The following is a 27,122-nucleotide window of genomic DNA, read 5'->3' on the forward strand; positions in this document are numbered from 1 at the left end:
CTTTTCTCAGCCCAATTCACAACGCAATCAGTGTGTGTGTGCTAATCAATAAAAAAAAATGTCTGTATATCAAGTTCGTGAATGAAACTGTCAACGCATTTGATGCAGCAGCTCACTTATGTCGATATCCATCCCTTCGCCGATCCCGGTTATTTATTTTTTAAAAAAGCTAGCAATTTCTCCTTGACTGGCATTTCTACTAAGCATAGTATCAAATCGATTAGGAAACAATATACTGAGAAGATCACGGCACAATTACGTTGACACGCCGGTTCTCGCCAGATCACCGAAGTTAAGCAATGTTGAGCCTGGTCAGCTTAGAAGGATGTTCCTTTCACTGATTGAGGAGAGAAAGGTTAGATATAGTATCATAACAGATACTACACATTGCTCCTCGTCAAACACCCAAGCTTATATTTGGGCAAGGCTAGGCGTTGTATGTACATTTTAGGAAGGTGGACGTGTGGGCCAGCACCCTCACCCCGAAAAAAAAGAACTCCTCGCTACAAAAGCATCTACAAAGTTGTAGGCGGCCTATGCCCCTCCAGGGGCTCAAGTCTGTGGATGGGATACTGAGAAAAAATGTCATTATTTCGTTATTTACTTAATTACCAATTGTTCCACATAGCAAGAGGTGCTCGTACCTGTAAGCCACATGGATAAGAATATAATTAAAAAAAACAAGCAGAGATACGAAGCCACATTAGATCAACTCGTCGATGAACCCATCATCATATCGTACAATTTTGTGGAAGGAGCTGGATTCGAACTTGGAACACCCAGGTCGTATGTCCGTGTCGTTAACAACTCAGTAACAGACGCATCTCATCGATGAGTTGGTACTAGCAATGGAAATTCTCAAATGCAGTTTACAGTTAGTACAAATTAATCAAATTTATGTTTCTAAATTTGTACGATGGAGAATGGTATTTCGTATTATTTTAACTATTCGGACAACAATGCTTCGGTCGATGTAACCTCCGAGCTTCTTCAGATATATATTGCGGAAAACTCGGGAAACTTGCTGTCAAACTCGGGAATATGCACGGAATTTCAAATACAACCCCTTATTTAATCATGTTCCGTCAGCCGTGACCAAGTAGAAGTCATAAGTAATTTGCAATCTCCAGAAGTGTGTTACAACTGAATTTTACCAAGTATTTTAACCGTTACGCCACGGGTCCTTGTGAAAATAACATCCAAGATGGGAACAGTAGCCCAAATAAATCAAATAATATTAATAATACAAATCAAATTTATAGGGGGAAAAAATCGAAAATAGCAAGAAGTCGTGTAAAAAATACATCTGGAATCTGTGTGCATTTATATACTGACTGAATGCTTATTGAAGATGACTTGAAATTTTAATATGATAGCCATCATAAACACCGTCTCTGATATTTTGTTGCACAGAGCAAAAATATTTCTTCTGTTGAGATGAAAACACCTATCGCACATCTACTTTTGGGTCCTTCTTTACTTGCCTTCCTACGAGTGTAAAATCAGATACAAAGTCAGTTTTTTTATATGAAGAAGAATCCAAAAAAACGCAGTACTTTGAATTGATTTAAAAATATAACTTGCTTCAGTTTAGAAGGATGTTCTCTTCACTGATTGAGGACAAAAGGGTTAAGTATAGTACCAGAAGAGATACTACACATTGCTGCTAGTGAAACGGCCAAGCCTATATCTTCTTGTGTTTCGTGTAAGCTTAAAGGCAAATATATGAGAATTATCAGAATAAAACGTTGAAATCTTTGAGAATAGCTGCTGAAGATCGGAGACGAAAAGATAGATTTGATACAAATATTTGAATTCGTCAGACTAATGTGCTCAGCGTGAGGGCCATTTTCACAATGTTTCGGTCAAGGTAACCTCCGATCTTCTTCAGGTGTATCTTGCCGAACTGGAGAATGCTTTTGTCGAACTCAGGAATTTGGACGGAATTTCCGCAAGGACCCGTAGCACAGTGGTACGAGTACTTGGAAAAATCAATCATAAAAGTGATATTCTCCTGAAAGTTGAAGATTTAATTCTCAGTATGGCTAACTGAAAAATACAATTGAGAATTACTTAGGACCTTTATCCAGTCATGGCTGACAGAACGAGAGCATGCTACTCCCGTGAAGTAAATAAATTCCGTCCAAATTCACGCGTTCGACAGAAATTTCGAGTTTAACAAGATACACCCGATTCTTCGGGTGTATCTTGTTGGAGGTTATATCGATCGAAACGTTTTGAAAATGACACCATAAGATGAGAACAGTAATTCAAAGAATCCAAGTAATAAGAATAGCCAATCGTCATCTAAAAAAATCCCGAAACGTTGATGCAAATAATTCTTGACCAAATCATTAAGAATGGTCATACTGAGATCTAAAAGGGAGAAATAAAAGATGAAGAAACGAAACATGCAGGAGGCAATGGTGATTGTTTTGTCAAACTGCCAAATAGTTTTGCTAATTGGGAAATCGTACACATGTTATTCAAACTTGAATATCATAACTAGATGGCAAGAGAATATTCTTTTCATTGTTTTTACTCTCGAGAATATATCAGTTAATATATTATATGTTCTTAGATATAGCGATGTGGTTTTCGATTGATTGACTGTGTCTGTGTTGGATATATACTCGACAGTCAAAACAATGATAAGAATATTCTCTTGTCATAGTCCTAATCTTATCAAATTGCTAAACTTGCAGTCAAGCTCAATGAGTTAATTATGCTTTTGAATTATTTACATAGAGATTTATAATTCGTATTGTTTCGATTCTTCCAACTCATGTTCTCATCTTGAATGTCATTTCTTGAACGTTTCGATCGATGTAACGTCCAACCTTCTTCATGTGTATCTTATCGAACTCCGGAATGTTTCTGTTGAATTTAGACGGAATTTCGAACGGGACCTTTTATTTACTTCCTGGATGGAGGTAACATGTTCTTGTTCCATCAGCCGTGACTAGATATTCCTGAGTTCGGCAGAAACATTATCGACTTCGATAAGATACACCTGGAGAAGGTCGGAGGTTACATCGATCGAAACGTTGTGAAAATGACACTCAAGATGAGAACGCTAGTCCGAAGAATTCAAATAACACGAATAACCAATCCTCATCTAAAACAAATCAGAAACATAATACTTTTTTATATATTTTAAGCGACAGTATTCGGGGGTTAAAGATTCAATTCTGAGTGCTAGCGTTAGCAAGAATACAATTACAAATTACTTAAGACTTCTATCCGACCATGGATGACGAGACGAAAGAATGCTATCCATGTGGATTAAATAAATGGTTTCGTTCAAAATATAGTGCCGATTCCCAAGTTTGACAGAAATATTCGCGAGTTAAAAAAGCTAAAACTGAAGAAAAACATAAATTACATCGATCGAAACAGTGTGAGAATAATATTCAAGTTGAGAACAGTTGCCTGAATAATCATAATATAAAACCCGCTTAGCAATAAGATCTCACCCCTTCACTGTTGATGTCCCTAAATGCCAGAAAGTTTCAATTCTGATAGTTTCTTCCCTCGAACAGTTAGACTTTGGAATTCCCTTCCTGTTGCCTGCTTCCCTGGCTGTACTGATATGCAGAAGTGTAAATGTAATGTAAACAAATATCTTGTTAATCTTTCCTAGACATGGTCCCAAATAGTAGGCCCTTACATCCAAGTGACGATATGCTTTGTAAGAGGTGAACATGAGTAAAAAAAAGATCGTTTGTTTCAAGCATCGTCCTCGTGACGAAACATGTGTTATTAGCGCGAATCCTTTTCCCTGGTGAACACGACACATGCATGTAAATTCGTCTTAATGATATTTCATAGGTGGATCCTATTAATCTTATACAAAATTCAAGCCGTCTTTGTTAACTTTGTTTTATTTCAGCAGTATTGTAATAATTACATGGACACAGGATGAGAATTCATTATACATCAGAATCTTTCTATAGTAATTATTCTTGCCCAGAAAGGGACGAAATATCAAAAGCTAGCAATCATTAGGTGCAGGGCAGCGAAGGATATTTAAGGACATTTTAAGTATATTAAATAAACATTTTAATAATGATAATATATATATATATATATATATTTATATATATATATATATATATATATATATATATATATATACTTAAATTAAACTGACACAAATATCCTTGATAACACTTTATCTAATTATTCTATGAATCTACATTTGGCTTCAATGATTGATTCTATTCTGGCTCGAAAATAGAAGTAAACTTTTTTTTTTCTGTTTTTGGGCATCACCTGAACAAAACTATCCTTTATTATAGCTATGGTACTATGAGCGTGTCGATTAGTCTTTATTTCCACACGCAATATTATATAGGATTTAAATTTGGAAAATTAGGTGGTCACATGATGGGACCACATACGCGTAAAATTTATATAATCAAATGTCCTGGGTTACAATGTCTTTGTGAGAGGGTGCAGAGTCTTTAACTATCCAAGGTTTACAACCGTTTTACACACGTCAAAATGTCCAAACACACTGGCTCTCGGATCTTGTAGAAAATGTAAGGTGACACGACATGGCCTACACCGCTCACAACTCCGAAAACTATCACAATAGCCGGATATTTGATGTGCGTCCACCTGGGTACTTCAGAAGAAAATACACAGTCACCTTATGAGAAACGCTGCCATCACATAATTCTAGATCTAACCAAACCATGTGAACAAATAATCTGACAACAAAAAACAAATCTCTCTTTGAATATTATTCACATAACATTCTGGCTGATGTAACCTTTGATCTTCCTCATGCGTATTTTGTCGAACTCCGCAAGAACCCGTGGCGTAATGGATAAAGTGCTAAGTGTAATTCAGCTCTAAGTGGCACTCTTCTGAAGATTGAAGGTTCAATCCTCAGTGCAAAAGATACCAAGAATATAAATAAGAATTACCCCTATCTCCTTACGGCTGACAGAGCAAGAACATGTTACCCGTGCAGATTCCAGAGTTCGACAGGAAGATTCTCGAGTTCTACTTGACGAAGATTGTGAGAATAACACTCAAGATAAGAACAGTAGTCCAAATACTTCAAATAATACAAATTATAACTCCTCGTCCAAAAAGTTCAGAAACAAATAATTACTGATTTCTGAATCACTAAGTTTTTCACTTAAAGCAATTATGACTGCATGTCTTTTACTTCCTTACAATTGCTTATCTGAATTAATAATAATATTATTTGCAAAATTGAAAGCTGCTGAGAGTGTTGGAATCTGAAGTATGCTTATTACCACTCAAATTCTAATAACATAAATACATTTGTTGTTAGCGCGAAATTAATTAATGGTAAACAACATGATTTGCAAAAGTTATCGAAATTAGCGGAAATTGTAAGAGATCTTGAGAGCCATATTGTCCTTCAGAATTCAGAGACTTCACTTATTGACACACTACTGGCTATTGTTTATGAGTCAGCACTGATAATGACTTGTGTGAAAATTCCCAGTGAACAAATAACAATAATAATAACAGGATAACATAAAAAAGAAATGAATTAATCGACTGCAAACAACGTACGACGCAATTACCCCAGTGCAAGTTTGATTATTGCTCTCTCATTCCCTCTCACTCTCTCTCTCTCTCTCACTCACACACACCACACACACACACAAACATACACAAACACAGACTCTCTAGATATCTATGTTTCTTTCTCTCTCCTTTTTCCCCTCTGTTTCTCTCTCGTTCTTCGGACTTTCCATCCTCCTTGACCCTTCACGAATGTTTCGCCTCGTGCAGCTAACCCTGGTGCAGCCGAATATTTGAGTGTAAAAGTGTCGGTTTCCGTTTCTTTTTTGTATTATGATTTATTATTTTTATGGTGATATTTTTACATATTTATTGCATTCGTGATTATTTAACACGTACACTCACACAACCATACACGTATTTTGTGCATGAATGATTTGCTGATTAATTTCTTTTGTAGGCATACGATTTCTAATTAATAGTCTGCAAATATAAATTTCTATTAAATCCATTAATGGAATCCTAACAAATACTACCACTCCAAAGCAGAGTGTATACCAGAGTGGTGGTTACTAAGAGATAGCACACCTTGAAGCTCCCAAAATGGGGTCACTAGATATATTATGGTCTAATACATGACCTAAACCACAATGGTCTTCTCACTAATTATCTCTATCCACGTCAGCGATGTGGTTTTTTAAGCCTTGCTACTTCCGTTCTAGCTCATGACAAATTGAAATAGGATACTTTTCGTGACACCGTCACTGGAATATTGTCTTGCAGGGATGTTAATTGCCGATTCAAACAGTAGTATGACTTTAGTATTTATTGAATCTTTCACTCATTTCACGTGAGCCACCGAGATCCTCTTGGTTAGAAAATTATTTTAAAAAACACTATTAAGCATCGTAATGTCTGACCTTCTTCAGGTGCATCTTGTCGAACTCGGACATATTTCTGTCGAATTGGGGAATCTACACGCAGATACATACCTTTTTATTAAATTCACGAAGGTAGCATGCTCTGGTAGCCATGATCAGAAAGTTTGGAGTAATTCGCAATTCTTAGTATCGCTCGCACTAAGAATTTAACCTTAAACCTCCAGAAGGGTGTCACTTAGTAATGAATTTTACCTAGTACTTTTATTCGTTACACCTTAAAAATGTGGAGTGTTACATCGGCCGAACGGTTGTGTAAATAACATCCAAGATAAGGACAGTAGTCTAAATAATTCAAATAATCAAAATAAATATTTATTTTATAACAAAAAAGTCTGCGTTTCTGAATTTTTGAGATGAAGATTGGTTATTCGTATTATTTGGATTCATCGGACTACTATTCTCATCTTGGGTGTGATTTTCACAAAGTTACAATCGGTTTAACCTCCGACCTTCTTCAGGTGTATCTTGTCGAATTCGGGAATGTTTCTGTTGAACTCAGGAATTTGGACGGAATTTTGAGCAGAGCACATTATTTACTTCACGGTGGTAGTGTTCTCTTGTTCCGTAAGCCATGACTGGATAGAGGTCCTAAGTAATTCGCAATTGTATTTTTTAACCACTGCGCCACGGGTCCTTGAAGACTGCAAGGGCCGTGGTTAGAGTACTTGGAAAAATCAACGGTAAAAAGTGATATTCTCCTGAAGGTTGAAGGTTCAATCTTCAGTGTGGGCAACCGAAAAATCAAATTGCAAATTAGCTCGGACCTCTATCCAGTCATGGCTGACTGAACGAGAGTACACTACCTCTGTGAAGTAAATAAAGGGTTCCGCTCGAAATTCCGTCCAAATTCCCGAGTTTGACAGAAATATTCCCGAGTTCGACAAGATACACCTGAAGAAGTTCGGAGGTTACATCGACTGAAATGTTGTGAAAATGGCACTCAAGATGAGAACAGTAGTTCGATGGACCAAATAATACGAAAAATGTCTTATAAATTGTTATCATTTATTGTTTTATGTTGTAATTAGCAAAGATACCCACACAAAGTCATTGGTAATATTAATGTCATCATTGCATAGTTATCTGTCGTTTTTCTTTTCATTTATAGGCAAACACACGAGTGGTCTTCAGGCATTTCAGTGTTCTTCAGATTGGTGGGATCATTCAGCTGCTATAGGTAAGTCAATTTGAAAGAAAATCAAAACTATTATTGATAATCGATTGCATTAATTGTATTGAAATACATGTGACTAACAATTTTAAGGTAACGATTTGTGCCAGTTAAACTTGAGATCAGTAATTATGATATAAATCAGTTCCACGATTGCTTTCTTGCTGTAAAACTGTGGTTCTGTTCAATCTAAAAGGTCCACCTTCTCTCTGATTAGGAGATAGTTTAATACTAATCGCCTGAAACGCCTCTATTGAGAAATGAGGCAATTGGGTAACCACTGCATTTTTGTAGATAAGAGTGCGCTTATCTTAGTGCAATATGTATGTATGTATGTATGTATGTATGTATGTATGTATGTATGTATGTATGTGTGTGTGTGTGTGTGTGTGTGTGTGTGTGTGTGAGAGAGAGAGAGAGAGAGAGAGAGAGAGCAGTCAGTTGGTCATGACAATATAGGTCATACCCGACTGAGATACAAAGACAAATTGAAAGATGCACTGTAAACAATTAATATAGCACACCAAGACATCGAAAACTGTAGACAAGAAAAGGAAATGCTCGTGAACGACTTGTTACAATGGACTGACATATTTCACGACAACCTGTCTGGGTAACTTGACAGGTGCTAGAGATGGGGCGAAAAGCTAGCCGAACTGTTGCAACTTTAACATCAGATCATTTACGCACTTGCTTAATCTGGCGACTTGAGTTTCATAAGCGATTTAAACATAAGAAACAATCGCGGAAATCTCATACGTCAGAAACCGACGCGTGAAAAATTCGTTTTTAAAGTATTGGTTTCAGCATTGATGATGTAAGAATTCTACTAAATTCTACTTTATTCATAAAAAGAGTAGTCGATGTTCTTCTGCTTAAAAAATATGAATCAATTAGAACAAATAATAAATTACTAAGAAATATTTAATTAATAATATCTACATCAAGTAATAATATTTTTATTAATAATATTGATATTATTAACTTAATTAATAATAATACATATGAGTCGATAAGTTCAAATAATAAAGCAATAACAATTATATATAAAGTTTGGTTGAAAAACGTTTTCTTGTCGCCATATAATAATATAGCTCGTTATTACGATTATTTTGAAAAAGAAAAAAAAAGGCAATCCAAACTTATGTTGAAAAAGTTACTGTTGCGATAAACTAGCTTTTATTATAATTCCAATTATATATATATATATATATATATATATATATATATATATATATATATATATATATATATATATATATATACAATTTTCAAAGCCAATGTGATTACGACCATGAATATCAAACGGATGCCAGGAAAAGGTGTCCTTTTTTGTCTTTTTTTCGCAGTGAAGTCGGCCAGGGTCTTATTTTCGACTTTGCCCATAAAAAAATTAATAACAAATATTTAATTAATTAATAATATTCACATAACTAGCAGGACCTGTGTATCGGCGTTGCCCAGAGGAAGTATGCTCCCTCCAATCTATAAAAAAAATTCAAGTGCGGTTGTCAGTTGGAGCCACTGTCCGTTCATTATAATTGCAGGCACTGACGCTCATGGCCACAACGAATGTATTGTGGTGATGTACGGGCGCATTTCATTATATTTATACATTGAAGTGTATATCTTCCAAACAATAGCGTCTTTTTTAATATGATTTGTTCTGAAAAAAATGGAATTTTAAAAAAAGAAATATGTTGGGTAAATTTTAAAAATATTTTTCTTTTTCTGCATAATAATTATAAGAAAACACAACTAAGCGAGAGCTATCATTTTTATTCAGTTGTGTGTTAAACTTTAAGTTTTATCATGTTTTATCGTGGTTGTCGCGGTCGTCGTGATTAAATAATAAGAATACACATCACATTCCTATTTTGTTAATTGTATATTGTTTGAAGTAGTCGTTTCTTTTTCGGCATATTAATTAAAAGAAAACGCAACTATTCGGGAGCTAACCTTTTCAATTTAGTCACTTGTTAAAACGCAAGTTTGATTATGTTTTGAAGTCGTTGTGATAAAATAATAAGAAAATACACTTTCGTATTTTGTTAATTGTTTTTTTTTGTATTTTGTTGTTGTTTTTGTGTGTGTATGTGTATGTGTATGTGTGTGCGTGTGCGTGTGCGTGTGCGCGCGCGCGTGTGTGTGTGTGTGTGTGTGTGTGTGTGTGTGTGTGTGTGTGTGTGTGCGTGCGTGTGTGTGTGTGATGATAAATCCTAATGGTAATGTTGACAGCGTCCTTACCCGCCTCCGCGACTAAAAATAGTTCTTTTCACAGTTGTATTAAGAAGCGGAAATTGATTTAAGAACGAAAACATGAAATCTTATCTCAAGGAAATGAAGCGAAACTTCGTTTTTTTTGTTTGTTTGTTTTTTTTTGTTTTTTGTTTTTTACTGTAGGTAATATTGATGGCAACCTCCTGTCTCTTGAGACAATGGCATTCTGCATGTTGCTTGGTTTACTACAGCGTCTGCTGTGGCTAAATAATCCAATTTTAGATTTAACAACTGCCAACGTAGCTGCTGCAGTTATAGTCAACGGTAGGAATGGTGGGGTGGCAGGAGTGCAGTATCCTTTCTGGTCCGTGAGTTATCTTTTCTTCGCGTTGTCTTTCTCTCTTCTTTAATTTAATGCCATCCTTGACCCTTGCTTGCGAGACTGTGTGATCAGATGATTTGTCTCAGGATTTTGTGACTGAATGCCGCAAGTCTTTAGGTCTCTGTTGCAGGAGTCCTTCTAGCGCAGATTGGCCGTGTTCCATAGACGAGCTTGCCATACAAGATGTCCTTTTGGGATGCGACCAACTTCCATCCTGCACACATGACCGAACTAACGCAAGCATCTCTGAGTTCGAATGGCAAACATGCTTGGTATGTAAGCCTGGGACAAGACAACTATGTGACTCGATCATACCAGGAGATGCCTTAAAAACGTTTGAGGTTGTGCATGTGGAAAGTATTCAGTCTTCGTTCCTGATGTGAGTACAAAGTTCAGGAATCACTACCATAAAGAAGAGTACTCGACACGCAGGCCTGGTAACTTCTCATATTTGTGTTTAGTGTCAACAAGGTGTTGTCCCACACTCTCTTGGCTAGACGGGTCAGGTCGATAAAGGCGAAGTATAAGGGATTTCTCTGTTCGAGGCGCTTTTCTTGCAGCTGCCTAATTGAGAACACCATGTCAATCGTTTATTGTTTGGCCCAAAACAAACACACATTGTGACTCTGGGTAAACACGGGCAGCCAACAGTTGAAGGCGGTTGAGGACCACCCGTGCAAAGGCTTTGCCAACAACGTTGAGGAGGGTGATTCCGCGATTGTTGTTACAGTCACTACAGTTGGTCTTTGATCTTGTAGAGCGTGACGATCTTTTAATCCCGCATATCTTGTGGTATCGTGCCGACTTCCCAACACTCTAACAGGAGCTCGTAGAGGTGACCCAGAAGTGAGTTCCCTCTTCCTGCTTCAAAATCTCTGTTGGAATTCCAACACTGCCTGGGGCCTTTCCACAGGAGAGTGAGTCAATGGCTTTCATCAGGTCATCGATGATGGCTGGGGAGTAGAACTCGTTCATTGTGGGTAGCAGTATTGTATTTTCGATAGTTTTGTCACTGATGACGTTCTCCCTCCAGTGTTGTTCTTGGTAGTACTCAGTCCATCTCTCTATTTGTTTACCGCGATCTTTGATGATTTCTCCAGAAGTAAACTTGATGGGTATAACCCTGAAGGTGCTGGGACCAAAGGATTTCATCATCCCATCATACATGGCCTGTGTGTTGCGACTGTCTGCAGCTTACTGAATGTGCATAATTTCAGCCAGTAGTCTGTGGCGCACTTGCGAGAAATCCTTTTAGCATTGTTGCGGCTTTCTCTGTACGTGGCTAGTGTCTTATTGCAGAGCTGTCTCTTGTACTCCAAGAGAGCTGCTTCTTTTTTGCAATGATGGTCTCCTCTATCCCAGCCTCAAACCAGTCTTCGTTCTTCTTTGCCCTTTTCTCAAGGGTGTCAATAACAGCCTTGTACACAGCATGCCGGATGAAGTCCCAACGCACCTGGGCGCAATCTGTGGAGAATTCATCCAGAGCCTTGTCGATGGCTTTGAAAAAACGTTCACGGGGTTCCTGCATCATCACTCCTGATGTGTCAACACGGGGTGACGATTCTCCATGGAGAGATGGATCGGTCGAGGACAAAGACACAACTTGTTGCTGGCCAGGGAATGGTCAGTGTCGCAGTTGACACTGTGGTAACTGCGTGTGAGAAGCACCTGGTTCAGTATGGATCTCCGAGTTATGACAAAATCCAGCTGGTGCCAATGCTTGAATCTTGGGTGCCTCCAAGACATTCTCTGGTGTAACTTGGTGGCAAAGAAGTTGTTGGCAATGCACAGATTTTTGTAGGAGCAGAACTCTAGTAGCCGCTGAACGTTCCCATTAAACTTGTCAACGCCAAAGTGTTTGTTTTTCTTACTTTTTATGCTGCTAAAACAAGAATAATAAAGTAGAAAAATATTTTGTAATAAAAAAAGTCAGTACATTAAAAATAATTAAAATAACAATTACATTTAATAAGTTTTGACACCCACTTAAAAAATGAGCAGAAACTTCCCCCTCCTAAAAATGGCGGCCACAAAGTGGGTGCTAATTGTACTTTAAATTAATATAGAAAAAGGATCCCCCACTTTTTGAAACTGTAATTTCTTCAAATCTTAGAAACTATCAGGTTGTTACATAAGTTTCGCCGTTTCATATTTCTTTGTTCTAAAATATGTTTTGATATTTGGCAAAGTGTTATGTATTAATAGAAAGCACGTATTCTGTTCTACAAGATAATAGTTATCGTTTTTTTGCTCATATATTTTTTCTCGTTTTTAAGAACCGTCAAATGGATTGTCAAGTAGATAAAAAATCACATTTTCGACACCTCCTTCTTTTCGCCTTTAATCGAGGTCAAAAGGTGAGTGTAGTAACCAAGGATATTTGTGCCGTATATGGAGAAAACGCTATAGCTAAGAGAACTCTTCGAGATTGGTTTACCAGATTCAAACACGGTAATTTTGACCTCAATGACGCTCCTCATTCCGGAAGAATAATGAAGATAAACGAAGACCAACTCAGGGTTCTTTTGAAGGAAGATGGCCATCAGGCGTGTAGAAAATCGGGTGAAAATATGAATTCTGGTTTTGCGATAATTTCACGCCACATTCAACCGATGGGATTCACACAAAAATTGTGAGCTTGGATCCCACACGAACTACTTCTGCTGTTAAATTTTTTTGATTTTCCTTAAAAAAAAAAACGGCGGGAACTTATGCAACAACCTAATATTTGTTTCCTGGAAGTTGAAACGTTATTTATTATTCCGAAAACCTATCATGATAGTAAGTAACATTAGCGGAAAATCACAAATGTAAACGCAGTGTTTTAGTTTGTTTTTGTTCCCCAAATTAAGAAACGACCATAATTATATCATATATGGCATGGCATGTGTAATGTTGTGTCAATAAAAACAACAATGTATGTTTATTTATTTAAAGCATTCTGAAACAAGAGCCTAATTAAGTCCTTATATGCCAACACGTGAGGACGAAACAACTGTACGCAATGTTTATTTTTAGTTTGAAGTCACCACTTATCAAAATCCAAAGGCCACCCGAGGATAAGGTTAATGAATGTAAGATGGTAGTGTAGTAATCGTTAATGATGTAAATTCGTTAGAATTCAATTATTTATGGGGAGTGCTCAACTAGAACTTGTTTACGTTGGATTTGAAAGCGACCAGGTTGTATTCAACCGAGAAGCAAGCCAGCAGAACAGTGTTCCAAAGGTATGCAGTTCTGGAAAAGAAGCTTTGTTCATGGAATCTGCGTTTAGATTTAGGCACAGATAAAGAATGGGAGACATCTATATAATTATAAAACTCAAATAACCTTGTAACGGGTGTTTTAACCCAACATGTGGTTTACGACTTCCGGTTGCACATGCGTACATAAACATAAACCCATAGCCGCGTTTAAATTAAAAGATATATCAAAATTTGAATTTAACTTTAAGTATTGTGGTATTTGTTCAGTGCACATTTACCTATAAGTATGACAAACCACTTATAATTCAATGGCTGTAATTTTTTTTCAAAAATAAACAATTATAAACTGAACGACTCATAGAAATGTTTCTGTTATGTCACAAAGAATATTTTCTTTATGTCACAAGTGTCACGCTCATACATTAATTCCATAGCTAATATAACATACTGACCCAACGGGTCACGGGTCATCTAGTCATATATAATGGCTGTAGCTAGTCGAGTGTTTTGTGAAAGTTTGGCAGGGGGGTTGTGAACAATAAAAGAACTTTCGAAAATTAATAAATACTTGTATATTTATCCCTATTTACGTGATATCATGAATAAAAAATATTTATATCTTAGTATTGCACTATTGGGCTTTCTGAATGAAATCTTTATGTTATCCATTTATATGCATTATTTAATGATATAGAAAAATATTAGCTTTACTGAATATATGTGTGCATGTGTGTGTGTATTTTTAATGGAAACTGCTTCAGGCAAGGCATGAACCCACTTATGTAAGGAGCTACAAAATACCACTTCATGGTCAAAATCTAACCAAACAATACGTGTTGTATGGATATAATTCGACCTAAAAATAAAGCAGCAATTATTACTTCAGAAGTATAGTTAAACTTGAATAGAGTAAAATATGGCGCTATAAAAATTAACGTCTCCTCGTGAGCTTTGAATTCCAACGGATTTTTTTATTCAGAAAGGTGCAAACGTATTCTATATTATGTAAGATATTTTTATTCTTATAACTTTTCAAGATATCCATCTCCTTTTAAAAACATTTATCTTTTTTAATCCAAGAAAAAAAATATCCAATGGTTTTTGTTTTTCGATGAACATAGATCTGTCTCTGATGGATTGTTGGGTGAATTTCCACACTTCATAAGAACACCTATAAACACACCGTATTAACAATGAAATTCTATGAGAGTGAAATAAATAAAACTTTGGTATTGAAATATATAATAGCGATAGATATATATATATATATATATATATATATATATATATATATATATAGAGAGAGAGAGAGAGAGAGAGAGAGAGAGAGAGAGAGAGAGAGAGTGTGTGTGTGTAATATGATAATGTTACAAGTTCCAAATATCAAGTTTTCTACGTTGGTCATCTATTACTTTTCAAAAGGTAGCCATTACAATATTGTTTTGTATTGCGACTAACAAGTCTGCAAAATTATGTTATTGCTGCATATTTAGTCACGTACTCATCAGATGTTTATCTTAAAAACTTATAAAAACACTATATATATATATATATATATATATATATATATATATATATATATATATATATATATATATATATATATATATAAAGTATTTGTATTTCTGTTTCAGCTGAACTTCTCTTTTTACTGTGGGGTGTACGACTCTGCATCATGGTCAGAAAAGCACCCTCAGAATTTAACGAGAGTAGATTTATCAGTTGGGCAATATACAACGAAACTTTGCTCTCTTTATTCCTCAATGTTTCCATGTAAGTGGCGCACATCCTTTTTTCCTGTAATTTTCAACCTACCCTTTTTTGTTTTGTTTTTTTGTTTGTTTTTCCGTTATTTAATTACTTACATCACCCTATCTACGACGCTTCTACTATTACTGCTTTAGTAGTTTCTCTTTTTCATCTTCGATATTTATTTATTTAGGTAATTCACTTGTCCGTGTCTTACACTGCTACTACTACTACTATCTTTATTCTTGGCCTTTTGGTGTCAAGATCAAAGTGTAGTATCTGTTCTTCAGATGCTGCACTTCGTTTTCTTGTTCTCTTTCGGTGGAGGAGAGATCCTTCACGACTGAGGCAATTTTTATTTTTGTACCTTTTCTCCACGTTAAAAAACGACCCTGGTGTCTAACTCTGTCCCGTGGGGAGGCATAGTAAATAGGTACTACTACTATCTTTATTCTCTCACACGAACACCTCTGCTATTTAGTTTACTCTCCCCACCACATTAACTCCATTCATTCTGCCTTACACAATCTACTGTGAGTACACATCTCTTTTTGTAATTGTCAATTTGTCAGGCTTATTATTTACGTCATTACATTTTTGTTTCTTCTTTGTTTACGTCATTTATTTATATGATCTTATTACGCTGTTATTACTGCTATTTTAGCCATTGTTTTATTTTTCTTTAATTGCGTCATTTATTTATTTATACAACCCTACTATTGTAGTCTTTTATTATTATTATTATTATTATTATTATTATTATTATTATTATTATTATTATTATTATTATTATCAATTTACGTCATTTATAATTTATATAGTTCTATCTACTGTTCTTTTAATATTTTGGTTTCGTTTTTATTCATGTCATTTATTTATATATCCCTCTTCACTCTGCTATTATTGTTTCCTCTATACGTCATTTATTTATATAGTTTATACGTCATTTATTTATATAGTTCTTTTTACGATGCTATTACTATTATTTCGGTCTTTTTGTTTCTTCTTTACGTCGTTTGTTTATTTAGACTATTCTCTTGCTTTTTTTCTAAGGTGGCCACTACTATTTCCTTAATCCATTCTCTTCTGCGTACAAGTACTTCCTCTATTTTGCTGGTCTCATTCGCCTTTTTTTTTTACCATCAACTAAAACATACAAGGAGTACAGAAACAAGATTGTAAGAGTTTCAATACTATATAGATTTACCATGCCTAGAATTAAAAAAAATTCGATTTTTTAAAGATTGTTATTGAAGACTTTAACGAATAATTGTTATCATTATTAGCATCATCATATTCTTATTATTTAATCACTAGAGGTAGTCACACAGGCCCTCATCAAAGATTTATCTTTGAGAACAACTTGTAATGTTTTCTGGGGTCTGAGTGACAACGAGTTTCTCCAGATTTCCAGTACTCTCTAACTCTTCCGATAGCCTTTGCAGATGAATTTGCGCTATCGTTACAGCCGCTCACCATTGATTTCTCGTTGGTGGCGACCATTGGTCTTCACTGGAATTTGTGGGGCAATAAGCCTCCACAAGGACCCAGTCCTCTTTGCACTCATTCAATCTGGCTAGCGCTTTCTCTCCTCGGTCTTTCTATCCTCCTTGACGCTCTGAGATTATTTGGTGTGACGTCAGTTTATTGTGACACACACAAGGAAAAAATGGGGAATGGGGGAGGCAGGGGCACAGGGGAATAGCTTACAATTATATTATCAATTTTCATGATTTCATGTGATGTTTCTTTGTGTTTTACATCTGTAGCAGTTTTTATATGTCTGGCTTGTGCCTGTAGCTCATATGCGTTAGTTTCCGCATTCAAGGGTTTTCTTTAATATCTTGGCCTTTTACATTATTGTTATACGTTGTATTTTCTCAGACATTTCTCTGATTACAATTTCTCCCAATCTTTGTTGAAAGTTTTTCGGTATTGTTCCTAGTGCTCCTATTATTATTATTTTCTCAGTTGAGTAGTCATACAGGTCATCATCAAAGATTTCTCTTTGATAACAACTTATGATGTTCACCGGAGTCTGAGTGACAACAAGTCCCTCCAGGTCCTGGATATGACCTTAAACTATATCCGATGGTGAGGTTCCAGCTTGCGGGCTTTGGGGAGTGTGAAGCCACCCTTTAATTGCCATTGCTCCCAAGTCCACTCTGACTCGGAGTGTTAGTACCTGTTAGGGTCCCAACTATGGGCTAAATGTATGTATATATATATATATATATATATATATATATATATATATATATATATTCTATTAAAGACATTTTCTTCAAAATCACTGGATTCAGCATTAAATAACCAGAAAATGGTTGATATGCCGTAAAACAAAAACAAACAAACAAATAAAACAAGTCCCTCCAGATTTCCAGTACTCTCCACCTCTTTTGATAACCTTTGCAAATTAATTTGCGTTATCGCAACAGTTATTTGACATTGATTTCTCATTGGTTAGGACTATTGGTTTTCACTGAGCTATGGGTAGTGATAAGCCTCCCCAAGTTCCATCTCCTCCTCGCACCCATTCAGCGGAGGTCTGGTTGTTATTATTATTATTGGCTTACAAGGTCATCAAAGATCTCTCCTTAAAAACATCCTGTGGTGTTCCCTGGAAGCTGAGTGACAACAAGTCTCCCTAAATTTCCAGTACTCTCCACCTCTTTCGATAACATCTGCAAATAAATTTGCATTATCGCAACAGCTTCTTGCCATTGATTTATCGTTGGCAGCAGCTATTGGTCTTCACGGGAATTTAAGTGGCAAAAAGCCTCCCCAAGGTCCCAGTTCTCTTTGCACTAATCCGGCGGAGGTCGGATCAGTTCCTCGGTCTTTCCTTCCTCCTTTATTATTTGGTCTGACACTTTTTTTTATTATTTATCTAGTAACATTTTGTGTCTATATGTTGTTATTGCCGATTTTATACTAAATAATGACCATAGACTATCAGCACCTTCTTTTCGCAGTCCTTCAATACTTTCCGTAAAATTCTCACGGTTCTCAACAAGACAATCTTCTGAAGCACTCAAACATTGCAACGAATCGCAATTTTCTCAATCCACTTGTCACATCCTTGCCATATTCCCCATATTATTATTATTATTATTATTATTATTATTATTAATGCTGTTATTATTATTATTATTATTATTATTATTAATGTTATTATTATTATTATTAATGTTATTATTATTGTTGTTGTTGTTGTTGTTGTTGTTGTTGTTGTTTGTTTGTTTGTTTGTTTGTTTGTTTGTTTTGTTTTTGTTTTATTAATTTCCTGTTTCTTATTTTTCTGAAGGATATTCTTCCAGGACCCATTTCCATCCAATCCGGATTTGTTATATCTAGTTGTATTCATCCATTCACAGCTGACAACAACAGTAACTCTCGCCTTCTTATTTGGGAGTAAGGTAAGTTATTTTCAATAAATCAATTCCTTCGCTTAATTAAGTAAAATCGCTGACGTTGAAAAGTAATTCAATATTGAACGACAATCAAGCGACAATTACAATTATCTATCGCAGTAATTGATTTACACGTATTTTGATTTTCACATTGCCACGCTTTCCTTTCCCTGACACGTTTCTCTCTCTCTCTCTCTCTCTCTCTCTCTCTCTCTCTCTCTCTCTCTCTCTCTCTCTCTCTCTCTCTCTCTCTCACACACACACACACTTTAATCTTGATAGATTTTTCGAAAACAAATACACACTAATGTTCGTCCATACAAATCTTCTCTCTCATATATATATATATATATATATATATATATATATATATATATATATATATATATATATATATTATAAAACAGTTGTTTACCGACACGTACAACGGTTTATCAGCGTAACCGATTGTACCGGAGCTTAAATTTCTAACTATAGTAAGACAAAACACATGTCTGTAGATAACTGTTTTATAAATAATAATAATAATAATAATAATAATAATAATAATAATAATAATAATAATAATATATATATATTAACAGGGGGCGCCCAGCTTTGCCCGGTCGTAAAATATATATTTTAATTTATCCAGATTTCGTATATATTATTATAGTCTTGATTTCAAAAATAAAATAAAAATTTGGGTGCCATCAACTAGAATCGAAACCGAAAGCAAAACTACAACATTTAAAGCTGGTGACGTTACCACTGTACCAACGTAACACGCACATGAACTGATTAAAAATTAAAAGCTGAAAATAAACTTAGATGATTGTACAGAATGTATAACGTTTATTTGTTTTTCAATTTTGACTCATTTTATACGTCTCAAAAGTTTAAATCGGCTGAAGACCCATATAAGAACGGTCCGTAAAAAAAATCCAATCATTTGAGGCCCCTAGTGTTGCTGTACAACTTCTAGTACCGGAGGAGATAGAGTTTGAAAATATGGAGACAGCCATATAGCCTTTGATATATTAGATTAATAGAAATCAACATACAATTTTATAGCCTCCTCTCAACAAAGATGATTTATACATAATGCACATAGTAAATGATATTTATCTCTTCCTATCCACCCCAATATCTTCTAGTCGTAAGGATCCTTGATATGACTTTAAACTATATCCGATGGTGAGGTCCCAGATTTCGGGCTTTGGGGAGTGTTGAGCCACTCTTTAATTGACATTGCTCCCAGGTTCACTCTGACCCGGAGTGCTAGTACCTGTTAGGGACCCAACTATGGAAACTGAGTTGAAAAAAAAATATTAAATTTTTCTTAATAATCACTGAGTTTGTTGTTAAATAAGCTGAAAATGGTTGATATGCCGTAAAACAAAAACAAATAACCAACCAATCTAGTCGTAAGCCCGGCAGATTCGTAAACTAATTTGCAACCATCCTCTCATATTCCGCAATAAACACATCCGGCTAGCATAAAATTCCGCCTTTTCCCTGTATAAATGCCTATATGCTGGAAGTTTTATTATTTCATGGTTTCTTTCCTTATACGGTTTGCCTTTGGAATTTCCTTTCTGTTTATTTTTTCCCTAGCATGCACAAACATGCAGAAAGTTAAAATGCATCATAAAAAGCATTCTGAAAAGCATTCCTACTCATGTTATATACCCTGCAAATATAGCCTATTAGGCTTCAATGTCGAAGACACGTAATAAAAAGAAAGAAAGAAATCTTCACTGAGAGGAATAGCTAATGGCGTCTCGTTTCACGTTTTTATTCATCCTTTCAATATGGTTCTTGTCAAATTAAAATTGGAAAGACTTCGAAGAATCGATTATAGAAACTTTATAATTAAATCCGAAATTCTGTTTAGCAGAAGAAAATAAATATCCTTTTCCCCCTAAAGTTTATCAGCGGGATTAGGAAATAGTTTGCTTTGTGAAATAAAAGTATCTCAAATTTTATCTGTGAAACTTTGTCATGCCAAATTGTTTTTTCTACTGTTTCCTTTTTGTCAGATAAGAAATACTCGTGTAATGTTATACGAAGGTATTTAGTCATTCAAACGACGAACACACAAATATTTAAAAAAAACAAAAAAAAAACAGTTTATTATAAAACTAGCATGGGCGCCCAGCCTTGCCTGGTCGTAAAACACGCTTAAATATATTTTAATTCATGTAGATTTCGTATTTATTATTACAGAGCCAATTATCTATTTAATATTATATTGTACCTAATACATATTGGTGATTGCAAAAGTTTGTTTTTAAAAAATGACTTACCTGCTTTTAACGAAGAACAGCGGGGTCACCACTTTGTAGAAGGGACAGGATGGTCTGCTTATGTTATAGACGATCCCGTTCTCGTGTGTAGTTCAATGAATTGAATGGTAGAGTGATTGAAAAGCAAAGGGTAACACAGTGATCATCAAAAGATACAAAAAAATTATATGTGAAAGAATGTAGATTTATTTACATAAATATGCGTGAGAAATAGTAAGGATATAGATAGTAAGAATAAGAGTGCGTTGAGAAAGGAGTAACGTTACGTGCGGTTAATGAAAGGCTTGCGGGTTGGTCAGGAGCGCTGGTTGAGTGGCCCTTCCAACCGGAGCGGTTCTTCGCTACATGTTTACTGGTCGAGAGTTCAGCGGAAAAAGGGGGAAAAATATAAGAAACAGGAAGTGACGTGGCGATGTCGCTCTCCAGTTATCAGAGCTAAAGGGCGGCAATCGAGTTAGCGTGGGGGTTTCAATTCCCACAAGCTAGAATCGACATCAAAACATTTGATGCTCAAGCCATGTTTCCTACCGACGTAGCTATCGAGAGATAGGTAAGAAAGATTTAATATTAAAAGAATTGAAGAAATGAATTGAATTTGGATATGCGAAGAAAAGATAAAAATATGTCAGCAAGTTAAAATGAGCAGAGTTTGCATGTCAGCTTGCCGATATATGTTTGTACATGTATTCATCCTTCCAAACAGAGATTTTACTCGTTTATAAACCATCCTTGGTGTATGATTACTATTTTCTGTTAATTTTAGTGTTTAGGGTTTATCACTTACATATTTTTCACACATACAAACACACACATATACATCTACTGTTTTATTTATACAGATGTGAGTGTTATCATAGATAGTTACAAGTTTTGTGATTGGCTTGTAATACAAATGCATATGGAAACGACAGGTCTGTACTATTTTCTTCCCTCTTTATCTCTCTCATTTTCTCTGTCTTTAAACATATATAATGAAGTAATCCTGGGAAAGGAGTATAAACTCCTTCGAGACAAGCTTTGTCGTTGTTGATATGGTATTTGGAAACAATTCATTGTAAGACGAAAATTGGGCCTACGTTATTTTCTCTATAACAAGTTTTGGATATTCGTCAATCTTAAATACGAGTAACACCTCAAGGGATGGTGGGTGAATTGTGAAGCCAGAGTTGCGCCATCTTCAACCACTCACTTCCTGAGTCGTCACTGCTTGATTCCAATGGCAAGGAGAAGTCCAGAACGAATAAAAATAATGCCGTAATAAGAGACGAGCACATACATTACCTGATATTTCGAAATGGTCACCCATCTAGCACTGGCTAGGCTCTACGATGCTTAACTTTGATGATTTAACAGGAACCAGTGTGTCAAGTGATCAAGCCGTATATGACAACAGTATTGGAGTTAAATCTTAAATATAAAGTGATAACACATAACAGCCCGAACACTGTATTTCTTTCTCAAGTACACCGACAGAGGAACCTACATACATATCCATGATGATCTCTATCTCTCTCTGTTTTTCCATTTCACTCTCTATCTCTCGTTTTCTTAATCTTCGCAATATATATATATATATATATATATATATATATATATATAACCTTTTGATTTACTTCGCGCAAACACACCTGCTCACATACACAGTCACTTATTTTTCCTTCTTTAATATTCTCATTTATTTTCGATAAATTAAATTTTTCACACACTCACAAACTCTCTCACGCACCCACACACACTCTCTCTCTCTCTCTCTCTCTCTCTCTCTCTCTCTCTCTCTCTCTCTCTCTCTCTCTCTTTAAATGAATAAATCAACAAAAAAATAAATAAGTGAAAAATCAGATAAACTTGTTTTGCCACGTTAACTGTCTTTCAAGTAACTTCCTCGCACATTAACTTAATTTTCAAGTGGAATTTTCCTCTTTTGACTTTATCCAACTTCGTGTTAAGGACATGTTAACACACACACACACACACACACATAAGCACAGACATCCGAATATTGCTACATTTCTCAGTCACGCACACATAACGTATACATGCCCAGACAATACTCTTTATCTATATATTTACATTTCTTTTCATCATTCTTTATTACTCTGAATCTATCTTTATCTCCCTCTCTCTCTCTCTCTCTCTCTCTCTCTCTCTCTCTCTCTCTCTCTCTCTCTCTCTCTCTATCTATCTATCTATTGTTTCATTAATCGTCACAAATGTAATCTTTATATACATATTCTTCTACAGGGTGAGTCACTGGAAACGGTTATTTTAGAACGCTCCTTGCTTCTAAATATTCCATAATAGCATTGTTTGGTAAATGTTTTAATGTACATTATAGATTTTTTGTTGAAATATACGCAGTTTTGTTTTCCTTATAAACATCCGTTTCCCGTGAACCACCCTGTACTTTCTCTATCTTAATCTTCTATAGTTTATCAACTTATTTCTCTCTCTCTCTCTCTCTCTCTCTCTCTCTCTCTCTCTCTCTCTCTCTCTCTCTCTCTCTCATTAAATATGTTCTCTATATTTTTTCTACACATGTACCAATCCTTTCTCTCTCTCTCTCTCTCTCTCTCTCTCTCTATCTCTCTCTCTCTCTATCTCTCTCTCTAGCAATGAAAATAACAGTGTGTACATAATGTTAAAATGGAAAAATCGATGGAAGATTAATTTAATCAATAAGGAATTTAATTAAGATTTAGATTAGAGTTAAAACTACGTGGCCGCATGTGATGCCACGAACAAAGAGTCTAAAGTGTGACGTGGCAAAGATGAGACAAATATCTTTCTTTTTGGCCAGTGACGAAAGCTCTTTTCGTTCGGATTGCTGATAAATCAAAATATAACACAAAAAATAAAGATAGAGCAAACGGAAAAGTGATGGAGACTTGCATCATCAGAGAATGAAATGGCGATTTCTTAAATGGTACGTCAAGGAGTGACTAATATCTAAGCGGCACGGATGGGCCATTTTTCTGATTTTTTTTTTTTTTTTTAGCTGACTATAGATAATTTTAATCATTTGGATTATTCAGACTACTGTTCACAACTTGATTGTTATTTTCACAACGGTCCGCCCGATGTGAACTTTGGCCTTCTTCCGATGTATTTTGTCGAACTCGGGAATATTCCAGCTTGAACTCGGGAATCTGCGCGGAATTTCGATCGGAATCCTTTATTTAATCCATCGGTAGCATACTCGCGTTCAGTTAACCATGATTGGATAGAAGTCTTAAATAATTCCCAAGTATTGAATCTTAAACCTCCAGAAGTGTGCCACTAAGAACTGAATTTTACCTAGTACTTTATCGGTTACGCCATAAACCCGTAGCTAGTGGTTATAGTACGAGAACAAGCTACTTGTTTAAATAAAATAAAGGGTTCGAAATTTCAAGCAGATTCCCGAGTTCGACAAGATACACCTGAAGAAGGTCATTCGACCTTACATTAAACAATACATTGTGAGAATAACATTCAAGATGGGAACAGTAGTCCGAATAATCCACATAACGCAAATTAGGATAAGCTAGTAAATAAGAATAATCAAGGGTTTCTTATTTCCTCTTTTAACCATCAGACATAATGGTTAGAACGTTCGGTGCTTATTTAGAATTATACTTATTTTTAAAAACACAAGAACATAGAAAAACCTTTATAATGTACGTACTCGTCTTGTTCCAAAAATTACGTAAATTGATGAAGTAGTTTTTGTTTAAAAAAGAAAATCAAATTTTACGATTTTAGCAATTAAAAAGATTTAATTATTTGGAATACAAACAGAATATCTTTGGTCGAATTGAATTATTGTCCTGTAATTTTGACAAAATTTAAATCAACGCGGCCGCTCCTCGCCTCCTCCTCCTCCTCCTCCTCCTCGGTTCGACATAAGATTTGATTTTTTTTTTTTATTTAAAAAAAAAAACTACGTGATCAATTTACGTGATTTTTGGAATATGACATCTTCGTTACGTGACGAGTACGTACAACACACAGACTTTTCTGTATTTTTGTTTACTTTAAGTTTACTTCCTAATAAGAACCGAACGTTCTCTAATGGGCCGGGAGATTTGAAGTCGAGTTATAGCAAACACTTAAAAATGCTACTGTTGTATTGTGGGCGTCTGTATAACATGGTGGGGAGAGTGAATCGTGTATATAATTATGAGATTCACTATCGTTTGATCGTCTAATCTAGAGGTCGTTGTGTGTGTATGTACCTTTAAATGCAGTTCATGACGAAACAATAATATTTTTTTTACATAGGCATCACCACTTATCAAGGCCAAAAGGCCACTCAAGGATAAGGGTTAAAGATTGTACAGTAGACATTGGACAATATAGTAATCATTAGTAATGAAAATTTGGTAAATTTGATAACTTATATAGAACGGCTCATCAAGAACTTATTTACGTTAGACTTGAACACAACCATATTGTAGTCAGCCGGAAAGCAGGAAAACGGAAGACAATTCCACAGGCGTGCAGTTCTAAGAAAGAAGCTTTGTTCATGGAATCTACGTTTAGGTTTAGGCACAGATAAAGAGTGGGGGGAATTATTGATAGTGTGTACAGTTAGACGAGTGTTTCTTGTGAAAGTTTGGCGAGGGGGGACCATAGACTGAAGCTCAGTTGAACACCTTCCATGAAAATAACGATACATCAGAGACAAACTCGCAACATCTCTTCTGTGAGATAGAGGTTGCAAGGAAGAGAAAAGGACATCTCCTACGAGGCTACGAAGTCTATTTTGAACTCTATCAAGGCAGGAGAAGTCCTTTCTAACAGCTCCTGCCCAGATGTGGCAACAATATTCCATCCTTGGACGTACCTGGCTCTTATATAGATAGAGATAGCATCAGCAGTGAGATATTTACCGGATCGATAGAAAGAACCCACCATTTTTCCAGCGGCCTTGGCAACAGATTTGATGTACGTGTTCCATTTAAGATCAGGAGTAAAAATCAAGCCCAGAAGCTTGTCAAAACTTGAGGCCTCCTGAAGACGAGAGCCATTCATTTCAATTGATGCCAGATGTGGATCAGAATGTTGATGATGTAAAGAGAGAAGCTTGGTTTTAGATGCAGCCACTCCTTACCCCATTGTACTACGTGCTCAAGATCAGAGGAGAGAGAATTGGAGAGAACTTGGTCGTTTACGGTCTTAGATGTGCTAACATAAATGGTAGTGTCGTCAGCATAAATGTCTACAAATGATGTAAGGATGTGATTTGGAAGATCATTAATGTAGATCAGGAAAAGAGTTGGGCCCAGGATGGACCCATGAGGGACACCGGCATTAATACTGTGAGCTTCTGATTTTTGTCCCTCAGCTACTACTCTTATGAACCTATCAGAAAGAAAGGATTTAATAATTGAGAAGACATTTCCAGCTATACCATAGCTAGAGATCTTATGAAGTAAACCTTTATGCCATACCCTATCAAAGGCCTTTGATATGTCAAGAGCAATTGCCCTAGAAATGTGGCCTCCGTCGAGAGATTTGCTAATCCTATGAGATATATATATATATAATATACATAAATACCGTTACAACACAAAGGACGAATTACACTTATTTAGAGGTTTCAGCATCTGGCCTAACGGGAACATTTGGTACATTCTTTGGTCTTATCTTGAAGGAAAGCTGCAGCCGAAATTCTCACTAAGAATGACGAGTTTTATTTTCGGCAACTTTTTATTCCAGAGCTTTTTTTTCTTATTTTGGGAAGTTGCAACGCTGAGCCTAGATACTTTTTATCACATTTGATAGGTGTTGGACTCCTCGCTACCCCGGTGCTTTTAGTTATCACGACATGTCGGTTTCTTCAAACTGTAAACACCAACTAATTTCCACGTATCTCAAAAAGACCATCTCTTCTCTGAATGACGGCATTAGTATACGTTACTAAGATAATCACCTGATGTTTTTACATGTCATTATTTCTAAGTTGTCAACTAAATTGTTATGATAACATTTTTTAAATTATATTCCTAAATTGATGTGAATGAATATTTATTGTAAATATTTTGATTATTGAAGAACATATTTTAGCTGACAAAACTTTTTAGCTTGAATAATCGTAATAATCGCCGAGCAGCACACATTTTGGCGTTGCCCGGTCAATATCTTACATTACGTAATGCTTAATTATTAAACACTTCCCACTACAAGGGGACGATAATATACAACGCATATGATAAAGAATGGCGCCCTCCCTTAGATCTCAGCCAATGAAAGGGAGCCT

General features: G+C 35.7%; 1 protein-coding gene across 3 annotated transcripts in view; it reads left to right on the forward strand.

The window, feature by feature from the left end:
• The window catches only part of LOC145297688 (metabotropic glycine receptor-like), a 1,009,734-nt gene that overhangs the window by 895,587 nt on the left and 87,025 nt on the right, over positions 1-27,122 (forward strand). For all 3 annotated transcript variants that reach the window (XR_013870309.1, XM_080143885.1, XM_080143886.1), the window contains exons 11-13: positions 7,561-7,629; positions 15,066-15,204; positions 18,488-18,599. Coding sequence is in view for 2 of the 3 variants with exons in the window: in XM_080143885.1 (XP_080000011.1) it covers positions 7,561-7,629; positions 15,066-15,204; positions 18,488-18,599 (320 nt within the window). In the remaining variant the exon portion in view is untranslated. The remainder of the gene's footprint in view (positions 1-7,560; positions 7,630-15,065; positions 15,205-18,487; positions 18,600-27,122) is intronic.

The sequence above is a fragment of the Euprymna scolopes genome, chromosome 18, assembly GCF_053919585.1.
Source record: "Euprymna scolopes isolate OS-2025 chromosome 18, ASM5391958v1, whole genome shotgun sequence".
Taxonomy (NCBI): domain Eukaryota; kingdom Metazoa; phylum Mollusca; class Cephalopoda; order Sepiida; family Sepiolidae; genus Euprymna; species Euprymna scolopes.